The sequence below is a fragment of the Fusarium verticillioides genome, chromosome 6 (genome assembly GCF_000149555.1).
Source record: "Fusarium verticillioides 7600 chromosome 6, whole genome shotgun sequence".
Taxonomy (NCBI): Eukaryota; Fungi; Ascomycota; class Sordariomycetes; order Hypocreales; family Nectriaceae; genus Fusarium; species Fusarium verticillioides.
Window position 1 is genome coordinate 1,554,948 of NC_031680.1, and position 10,426 is coordinate 1,565,373.

Consider the following 10,426-nt stretch of genomic DNA (forward strand, 5'->3'; position numbering starts at 1 on the left):
TCGCTAACAAACGGGTAATCACCCTGTCCCCATAGACCATCATAGCTAGAAACTGACTTATGTCAACACATCGTACATATTATATGTATACAAGTGATCGTAATTACCCAGAGTATGGATGATCCCAACTTATATTAAAGTTAGCCATCTCAATATCCTCGCAGTAAGTGAATGGTTGATATCGCGATGGAATATCACAAAACTTTGCACTAATAACGGCTGTTCACATTTCTGTAGAAATTATCAACTACTTCGTTGGCGCATCGGTATAAGGATCAAATCCCATACGACGCTTTGCTTCGCTTCGAGCCCTCCACTGCGTTTCGCCAATTAGCCCTGTGGTTGAAGTCTCCTCCAGGAAGAAAGTGAGTATGTGGTCAGGAATAGACAGATGAGATGTCTGCTGAAACTCCTGGAGACCAGCCAGTCGTACCAGCATCTCCATTAGAGATAGAGATGTCGTGATCGCCCCAAATGGCGAACGGGCGACAAAGTTCTCTGTCTCGGCTGCTGTGACTGCTTGCAGAGAGCCCAGTCTATCAGGGCTGTTCAAAGATAGTCTCTTGATTTGATCGACGACATTCGAGTCTAAAGATCTCCTATCACGAGGCGTACCCGGCTTTGATGTCACACACTTTGGCAGCTCGAGCCTCGTCGAACCCACCGAGTCGGTATCATCGTCTTCTCCGATATCATCTTCGTCATCTTCCTCGTATACCTCGAGGGCCATCCACTCCGGATCGAGATGTGACGGGAATTTCCACTTGAAGAAATCCTCGCTCACCGGCACGGCATTGCAGTCTTCCAGTACTGGGCGTCCGAGACCCTCTAGAAGTTGCCTGTCGATCTCGGCTTGATCGTCTTCATCACTCGCCGAAATTGATGTCTCGCTCTTGTCATCATCCTCGAGTCCTTGGAGAAACCCACCGACGCCATCGGCTTCCTGGTGGGCCGGCAGAGCTTGAGTGTCTCGTTTCAAAAGCAAAACTGGCCTTTGCTCGCTGTCAGTGGCGGAACCGATATTCAAAATCCTGCCTGTATCCGTGTAAAATATCTTGGACAACTGATGTACAGGAATGGATTCGCGAATGCCTGCTCGAGGAATGTCGTCGTATGGCTGAATATTATGCTCGTCATCGTGGAGTCGACCGTCGTCAAGGTCTTCGATAACCTCCAGGTGGTATGCGTATTCTCCCCCACCGCTTGATTCAGGAGCTGGAAGGGGAAAATCGTGGTCTTTCAGCGGATTTGCACAGTAGCCTCGCTTACTATCGAAGTAGAAGTCCTTGCGGGTTCTGCAGATACGAACTCGCGCCTTGTGTAATACTTCCTGCCACAGTGGCTTCCGCTCCCCATCCCCTAACCCGTACCCAGTCCTGATGCTTGACGTTTCTGAACAGTGACCATTAGTAGAGACCGAGGTGTCTGCAGCTTGGGATGTGGGGTGTGGCGTCAGTGTGGATGCATGTCCGAGAAAGAGCATGTAGAGCGATAGAGTAAAGACTGGACCAATCTGAACTGGCCTATTTGGATCTTGTGCGAACTGTGTGTCGCCGACGGTGAGCAGTGTGCTGGCCTGCAGCAGTCTGGACGGTGATATGCCGGCGGGTAGAGATGTGGAAAAACTCTCCCCAGAAGCAGTAATGGCCAACTGTAGTAGCGGGATCTCACGATCGATTCGGTCCAGCAGACCCTTTATGGCGGTGATGATAGCTAGCAGGCTGTCGTGGCTAGCAGATGGTGAACGTGTCTGGGCATTGTTACTACTTGAGTTTGGAGAGATAGTAGTTGCTGACTCTATGCGACGGCCCAGCGAGACAATGTCCTTATGCAATGATTTCGCAAGGGGAGTTGCTGATTCGAGAAATACATTTCCACGACCTGACCTGGTTGGGAGTGTTAGAATCGGACTAGGAGAAATAGCTCCAACTAGTTGTCTAACGTTAAGTTGATGAGCGAATGGGGTGCTTACTTGAACTCGATCAAATCTATGGCTGGTGAGATGATCTGCGATGGTGATAGGTTAGGTCTCAAGCACACTACCTTAGGTACCCCGGAGTGACGAATGAATAACGAACGGTATGCCTTATGACACACCTTTATTTTGCCATCAAGCAAGTTTCTTAACGATTTGAGTTCGGCATGGGCAGCCTTGTCTTCAACTGACTTGAGTAGTTTCGAACATTGACCGACGGCATACGATGATGTTAAGGCGATACCGGAGCGAATGGCATATCTCATGGCTTGAACGCCAACTGTTGCGAGGAACTCATCCATGACCAGGACGTAGATGACTCGCCTTTATCGAATACTGTATCATGCTTAGAAGCACCGGTAGAAATGTTGATAGAAGAGAAGGGTTTGGGTCGAGAGAATAGGTACCTAGACAAACAAAAGATTGCACGTCCCCTTATGAGAGTTCCATGCCGCATGGATTGGATTGGTGGCCGTAGCTCGTTAGCAGCGTTATTCACTACACGTAACCTAATTGACCGCCAACGCATAGACTAGGTACTGTAGCTTGGGGAAGGTAGACGGTCTAGACGGTGTAGGTTTCGGGCACTTACACTGAGTATAGAGGGGCAACCTGTACAGTGCGAGGCTCAAGACCATGCCCCTCGTTGTAAGGTAAGGTACCTATGGATGTATGGCACGTGCAGCCCTTGCTTGTGGCTGGTGTCGATACCCAGCCTAGTAGCCAGTCCGTCATTGGGCTTGAACTCACTCAGATGATGAGATGAGTCAAAAGACGAGTCATAAGGCTGAAACCTAGTACACAAACGCATTGTAATATGTCCTGGCAAATGCCTCGAGTTGCTTGTAACAATAGACACTTGTTTCTGCCTGTTCCGTCCCCATAGATGTACGTGTGAGTTGATGAGCACGCACAGTGCTATCCCTGAACTAGGTACCTTACACTCAGGGCATCCATTACGGTGCAAGAGGTTCCAGGCCCTGCAAGAAAACATGAGACTGTAGAAGAATATGCCAAAATAATGTGGCAGAGATATCCCCTAAGCCTAGACTAAATTGCCCAAGTCTTTTCGTCACTAAGAATAAAGGTCGTACCCTGCCAGGACAGTTGGTCCCGCGTCATGATACCCATAGCGGGGCAACAATTTTCGCAGTCTACACCTAGGCTGCTTGCACTGGTTCTTTGCCTCCCCCACCAAACAAAACACAAGGATATTCACAGAATCAACATAAGTAAGTTGTTGGGCGAGTTTGGTGCCTAAAACTCATCTTCTACAGACCAAACTTGATATCTCTGCCGGGCAAAGGGTTAGGATTTATTTATCTCCTTACCCTAATTCTCAAAGAACTTGGCATAATCTCATCGTTTGATAATCGAAAAGAAAACACACAAGCCCCATTTTCCACAGACAGGTTGCTTGCATATCTAGGGCCTTTTTAAATCCGCAACCCCCATCCAGACCTGAACAAGTGATCGCAAAACCCTCTCTCCTCTACCTTACCTACTCTCCCTCCTCCACCCCCCACTACGCGACACATTCCACCGCCGTCAAACACATCAAAATGGCGACACCTAATTCCTGGGAGGACGATCCCGCTGCTCAGGATGAGAACCTCGCTCAGCAGGCTCAGCAGCAGCTCAACATGAACAACCCCGCCCCCGCGCAAGGAGGCTTCCGACCTGGCATCGCCTCTTTCCAGCCTGGTGCTGCTTCATTCCAGCCCGGCCAAGCATATGGAGGATATGCACCTCAATACCAGCAGCAGCAGCAACAGCAATACTATCAGCAAGGCTACTACCCCCAATATGGTGCTCAGCAGGGCTACAACCAGTACAACCAGGGTTACGGTGGTTACAGCAACCAAGGCTATGGTATGACACTTGCGCCAAAAAAAAAAAAAAAATCCACAACCTCGAGATCCGTGACTATAACATACTAACACAAAGCAGCAGGTGGTGGCTATCCCCAGTATGGCCAACAACAGCAGCAGCAACAACCTCAGCAGCCCGCTGCTCCCACGATTGCTCAACGACCTGCCGCCGATGCTCCCACTGCTGCACCCAGTCAGCCTGCTGCCGCTACTGCCCCTAAGCCCAAGGTGATCAGCATCAGCGGCGATGCTTCTGGTCCCAAGCCCAAGACGAAGGTACTCTCCATCTCAGGAGCCGGCGCTGCTACTCCCGTCAAGCAAGAAGAACCCCCAAAGGCTGAGCCTACCGATAAGCCCGAGGCTGGTCAGAAGGCCACAGCCGTTAAGGCCATCGAGAAGACAGGCGAGAAGGCCGGTAAGGCTGCCACCGCTAAGACCTCTGGTAAGACCTCACCAAGCCCCGGCTCTGGTCGCAACAGTCCCACCGCCGGTGAGAAGAAGGCCGCCGCCCGAGAAGTTGATGCCGTCGAAAAGGAACAGGCCGCCGATGTCGACCAGGAGACTCTCAAGGAAATTTACGGCAAGGAGCACGTCAACATCATCTTCATGGGACACGTTGACGCCGGAAAGTCAACTCTTGGTGGCTCGATCTTGTATGCTACCGGTATGGTCGACGAGCGAACCATGGACAAGTACAAGAGGGAGGCCAAGGACTTGGGCCGCGAGTCTTGGTACCTGTCATGGGTCATGGATCTGAACAAGGAGGAGCGAACACAAGGAAAGACCATCGAGGTTGGCCGTGGTTTCTTCGAGACCGAGAAGCGTCGTTACAGTATCCTCGATGCCCCTGGCCACAAGATGTATGTTCCCAACATGATTGGAGGTGCCTCTCAGGCCGATGTTGGTATCCTCGTTATTTCCGCCCGAAAGGGTGAATACGAGACAGGTTTCGAGAGAGGTGGACAAACCCGCGAGCACGCCATGCTGGCCAAGACACAGGGTGTCAACAAACTCATCGTTGCCGTTAACAAGATGGATGACCCCACCGTGGAGTGGTCTCACGAGCGATACCAAGAGTGTACCACCAAGCTCGCTCAGTTCCTCAAGGGCACTGGCTATAACCTCAAGACCGATGTTTACTTCCTACCTATCGCCGCTCAGCAAATGATGGGTATCAAGACCCGCATCCCCAAGGATGTCGCTCCCTGGTGGGATGGTCCCGCGCTGCTCGAGTATCTCGACAGCATGAAAGCTCTCGAACGCAAGGTCAACGCCCCTTTCATGTTGCCCATCAATGGCAAGTACCGTGATCTTGGTACGATGGTGGAAGGCAAGATTGAGGCTGGTGTTGTCAAGAAGGGTATGAACATGATCATGATGCCCAACAAGACCAACGTAGAAGCTGCTGCCGTCTACGGCGAGCAGGAAGAGGAGGTTCAGCTAGCTCAGTGTGGTGACCAAGTGCGAATAAGGCTCAAGGGTATTGAGGAGGACGATATCTTGCCTGGGTTCGTGCTCTGCTCGCCAAAGAGATTGGTGCATACTGTCGCTGAATTTGAGGCCCAGATCCGTATCCTGGAGCTCAAGAGTATTCTGACTGCCGGTTTCAACTGCGTGCTGCATGTCCACTCCGCCATCGAGGAGGTAACATTCGCAGCCCTTCTACACAAGCTTCAGAAGGGAACAAACCGCAAGAGCAAGAACCCCCCTACACACGCCAAGAAGGGCGACAGTATTATCGCTCGTATGCAGGTGATTGGCGGAGCAGGCGCTGTGTGCGTGGAGAAGTTCGAGGACTATCCCCAGATGGGTCGCTTCACCTTGCGAGACCAGGTAGGCTTTATTCACTCCCAGCCTCAACACGCCCATTCCCCATTCTACTAACCCCCATACTTTTGGGTGCCTCGTCCCCAGATGGCCAAGAGACCACTGCTGTCAAGGTGTGGCGGCAAGAGTCATGGGGAGTGCCTCAACACTCGCATATCAGATTGCTGACATGACATTCGCACAGGGACAAACCATTGCTATCGGCAAGATTACGAAGCTCATCTTCAATGAGGCTTAAATGAATGATGACTGTTTTCAATCCGCGCACAGTTGCGATTATGTGAGACCGATAAAGGTCACGCCATGAGCAAAAATACAGGGGAAATGTAATGGACATTCACCACAATCATCTTCTCAAATCATCAAGGTTTCGACGGCTTGGCGCTGGGGAAGTTACGGGGTTGCCAGGAACGCGGTGCCGGAATTATAGGGTGATAGGAAGGCCGCTCGTGTTACCCGCCAAAGGGACATCGAGAGTGATGACATGAAAGAAGAGAAAGTAGGCGATATTATGATGGCTGCCATACGTTGTCCGTACTTCAAGTGTATATAGACAAGCAAGTGAGAAAACAAAAAAGGAGGATGAAGGGAATCATGACACACTATTTGCCTTGCTCACGTGCGGTATGGATGGCATCTTGATATAGCAAATAAAGCATGACTCACACGTTCAAGATAAATGTCATTCTTTGAAGGAGAGCTAGCTGGAAGCCAGATGTTGGGAACAATGCTGTCTTTGAAACCGATAGACGAAAAGAATGAGGTCCAGGCAAGGGCACAGGAAACACGGCATGTGTGCTTATAGTAACCATTCAACGCGGCTATACATATTGAGGGCCAAAGCAGCTGAGGCAAGACCATGAATGATACTGAGACAGGAGGGGAAAAGGTGAAAGATGTACGAAAATAACAAACCGAGAAGTTATCGTCCACCTGAGTGAGGTCTGAGTCGAGAGGCAGCCCATGATTAGAGGAGAACTCAGAGCCGGTGAACATGCCTCGGGGGACAAGAAAACAGCGAACCTTAATATGGGGTGTCAAAATAAACTCAGCAAAAGTTATCCTAAAATTATACCTATGTTACCTAATCTTTTTGTCACTTAGGATTAAGGTCCTGTGTTTTCTTTCCTCCCCTAGACATGTAAAGCACAGGCTCGGCAAGAGGAGAGATTTCGCCGTCACCTCTTGACACGTCTTAGAAATCTGCATGAAGTCACGATACGTGACCCCAGTCTCCTGCTGCAAGATATTGCAGGGATCTCGACTTTGATGGACGGTCTCCGAGGTCAGTTAGTAAACGGCAACGGGACGGAGACCCAAAGGAGGACATTTGCATGGGCTTCAAGGCGTTTGGTTGATGGGCTATCATGGTCGAGGGGTTGGAGCAAGGAAGTTTGTTAGCCAGGTTTATGGGCACGAAGAAAAGTCGGGACGGTCCAAAGAAAGCGTTACAGTCATTGTTCCAGGATTGAGAAGCGGTGTCCGAATGGAATTCCGAGACGAGTATGGGGAAGAATGATGCATATCCATATCCATGTAAGGAAGGGAATAGATATTGCGGTTGCGGTTGCGGTTGCGGGTGCGGATCCCGGTACGGCGCTGGCTGGCTGGCAGCGGCCCAGCGGATCGGGAGTTGGGGGAGTGATGGATGCATCAGGATACGGCAAAAAACTGTAGGTCGTGTTGATTCCAAGGTGAGTGAGCCCCGGTAACACAACGGTCTCGTTACGGAAGTACTTTCGGAAGGTTGCCGAGAGGACGGAGGTGTACGGAACACCGTTGGAAATACTGATTGATGCCAGGCCATACAGCGGTTCCTGATTTTGCATTATCATGATCAAACCTGAAGCAATATGCAGTGTCCAGGATCAAGGTAGTCGCCAACTGCGCTGATAATTCATGGGAATTTGTAGGTCGGGCGGACGGGGATATCAGTTTTACTGCAACAGACGCACAGCAGTGATCGACGATACGTCCTATATCAGTTTATTATCTCAAAAGATAACATGAAGTTGAGCATGTATGTATGGACAGGGACATGCATCGCAATCTTGATCAAAGTGCGCGAGAGTGGTACACATCGCATACCGGAGGCATACGGAGGAGACGGAGCCGGGAGACGGAGCACGATAGTCAGGAAGTTAGCCGAAACATGGTAGGCAGGCGCCCGCAACGGGAGTATGTAATAGTCGTATCGGGTGTGACATTATCCCTAAACTGTGATGTGCTTCTCTTGTGAGAAGAATAGCCCCCGCAACCCCATTTCCCCACGCAGTTCTTGAACCCCAGCCAGCTGCCCAGCCCCAAAAACGTAATTTAGATGGAGGCTCTGAGCGGAGAAACGGTCAGAAACGGACACTCGGATAATGTCGGAATCTTCAGACAGACGGTTTGAAAAGGTGAGAACCGGCAGAGGGGCGTGTACATTCAAGGTGAGCATGAGGCCAATCACAGTCGCCGATCGTAAAATTCGGATCATGTGGCAGGGAATGCAGGTTCTGGTCTGTACGTCACCCGGATCCCGGTAGAGGCTACCCACGGGAAGCTTTTTGCATTATCGTGACTTTCTGCTGTTTTGCCTGACAACTGATATTGACGAACGAGATGAGTTGCGGGGCGAAGCCAAAGAGGAGCACAATCGAGTCCAAGGGTCAGTGACACAGGCCACTAAGCCAGGCCCTGGGATTCTAGTTCAATATATCGAAATTTTTTCAAGTCATGACTGATCTTGACTGGGTAACTGGAGTCATGTGCAGAGTCTGTTCTAAAAGTATCCCCAGGCTGGTGTTGAAAGGGGTAAGCGAGAGTGCCAGAGTCTAGAAGCCTCCACATTGTTCAGACCTGAACACCGACAATTCATGCGAGGTGACGGAAATAGAGTCCCAGTTGAATGCCGTGTGTTAGTTGGTGCCAGGCGCAAGACATGGTCAGACTTTGAGAAATTGAGAAGACGCAAACGATGAACGTGATCGAAGAACGGAAGTGAAGTGGAGGACTCATCTGCTGGTATTTTAAGGTAAGGTACTGCTCTAAGTTGTGAACTACCTTATATCAGCAGGTTGACAGAAGAAACCTTCCTTCCCTAGGTAGGTACTGTAATGCTCCAGTGCTGGAAGAGAAGCTAGGTGTAAGTTGACGGTTCCCGATGGCGCCTGCAGGAGATCATTCAAGTTCTGGGGGATAAGGGGAAGGTACAACTCTCGGGTTTCCCAGTGGTGGGAATACCTGACCCCAAACAATAAAACCTGTCATTGGTGAATCGCGGGGTAGACCTGACCCCAGGATAACTTGGAAGGAAGGAACAATTGCAAGTGCAAGTGCAACCATATTGAATCTGTCATTTACAACCTGGCTCATTCTTACTTACACCATCAACAAGTAAGCAAACAAGGCATGCTTTCATTCAACATCTCAACTTCAGCCTCCCTACGTATTAGCTACCCAATGTATCTTGCCTCACCATGTATTGTGACTCTTCGGCTCGAAGCACATGATAGTGCCAGCAGCTGGAGCTACACCAATCTTGCATTTTGTTTGCAGCTTGAATCCAGATACATGCCATATGCTCTCCATTCTCGCCTGCGGAGCCGTAGCGTCAACTTGATCCTTTTCTCTCCGTGCCGTATCCACAATCTCCCTGTTTGTTCCTGTCTGGTGACCAACGAGTTTCAGCAGCACAGACATCGTATACCGACGGGTTTGAGGTGAGGCTCGGTGTTGTCGCTCTTTTCTGCCTAGGTACCTCCCTCTTCTCCGCAATCTGGATCTCAGCCCTAGCTTGCTCACCTTGAGTTATACCCCATTTGCTCCTTACCGCTTCCCATCCCCAGAGACAGCCTTGGAGAGCTTGTTTCTCCATGATCTGTTTTTGGTCTTTTCCTCAAATTTCATAGTCTGCTGACTTGTATGGAAGAGAGACAGCACCGGTCAGCGTAAGCGTTACAGCACGTAACCCAATGGGTTTGATGCAGATTGGGTCTCGGCTTTTTCTACCAGGCCCCAGGGAGTAAGAAAACTTCTGACATCAAGCCAAGGTGTCAAAATTAGCTGGCCTAAGGTCTGCTGGAATGTACCAAACCTATCAAAGTCTTTTTGTCATTTAGGACAGAGTCTCTAAGTTTTCTTGCCTCCCCTTGCCAAGATAAAGTACTCCGTACTTGACAATTAGTCGCCAATGAGGTGTAACAATCGCCTTCAATGCCAACCCACCCGTACAACACGTACAGCTTTCCTTCGCCATCCACTACGAGCAGGCAGATGAGCGAGTAAGGAAATATCATCATCTGTATTGCATGTACCAATCCAAAAGACAAACTAGGACCAACAACCCCCTTGTCCAATTGGGCGCACCCTGGCGATAAAGACCAACGAGGGTTGCAGGCCTCACTCCTAGTCTCGAAACCTAAAGGAATTCAATGTCCGAATACCTCGTCAACCTGACCCCTCGAAGAGCTCATTGATAACTATCCCCGTACTGTCCCGATGATATTGATATGTGATGATAACTGCGACCCGGCCCTTGCTAGGTGTTACGAGCCGGCAAGGGCACGGTTATGTACGATAGATGGCCCGGAGTACAGAACATGTATAAGCATTCAAGATAATACAGGCATAGGATTTCAGTTAGATATGGTTGCCAAGGTCGACGTCCACAGCGAGTCGTATAATTAACCGACAGTACTGTAGGTAGGTATGCATCGCAAGCATGTACGTACCTAGATATATGCATGCATGCAAAACAGGGTCTAGAAAG

General features: G+C 50.0%; 3 protein-coding genes across 5 annotated transcripts; 1 reads left to right on the forward strand and 2 right to left on the reverse strand.

Annotated features, from left to right (window-relative positions):
• Positions 1 to 96: 96 nt before the first annotated feature.
• FVEG_02292 (hypothetical protein) lies at positions 97 to 2,383 on the reverse strand (the record flags this gene model as incomplete). Of its 2 annotated transcripts, XM_018889519.1 has the most annotated exons (3): positions 97 to 1,886; positions 1,973 to 2,007; positions 2,098 to 2,383. In XM_018889519.1, the coding sequence occupies 3 exons, from the start codon at positions 2,275 to 2,277 to the stop codon at positions 248 to 250; spliced, it is 1,854 nt and encodes a 617-aa protein (XP_018745673.1). In that variant the 3' UTR covers positions 97 to 247. The 2 variants fall into 2 exon arrangements, with proteins under 2 accessions (XP_018745673.1, XP_018745672.1); XM_018889518.1 differs by having other exon boundaries at positions 1,973 to 2,277.
• A 759-nt stretch (positions 2,384 to 3,142) lies between these two features.
• On the forward strand, positions 3,143 to 6,726 carry FVEG_02291 (hypothetical protein). 2 transcript variants are annotated; one of them, XM_018889516.1, is made up of 4 exons: positions 3,182 to 3,207; positions 3,253 to 3,847; positions 3,926 to 5,679; positions 5,858 to 6,726. In XM_018889516.1, exons 2-4 carry the CDS (start codon positions 3,538 to 3,540, stop codon positions 5,909 to 5,911), a joined length of 2,118 nt encoding a protein of 705 aa, XP_018745670.1. In that variant the 5' UTR covers positions 3,182 to 3,207; positions 3,253 to 3,537; the 3' UTR covers positions 5,912 to 6,726. The 2 variants fall into 2 exon arrangements, with proteins under 2 accessions (XP_018745671.1, XP_018745670.1); XM_018889517.1 differs by lacking the exon at positions 5,858 to 6,726 and having other exon boundaries at positions 3,143 to 3,847; positions 3,929 to 5,760.
• Positions 6,727 to 9,129: 2,403 nt separating this feature from the next.
• Positions 9,130 to 9,532, reverse strand: FVEG_02290 (hypothetical protein; the record flags this gene model as incomplete). Its single annotated transcript, XM_018889515.1, has 2 exons — positions 9,130 to 9,324; positions 9,416 to 9,532. 2 exons carry the CDS (start codon positions 9,530 to 9,532, stop codon positions 9,130 to 9,132), a joined length of 312 nt encoding a protein of 103 aa, XP_018745669.1.
• Positions 9,533 to 10,426: the final 894 nt, after the last annotated feature.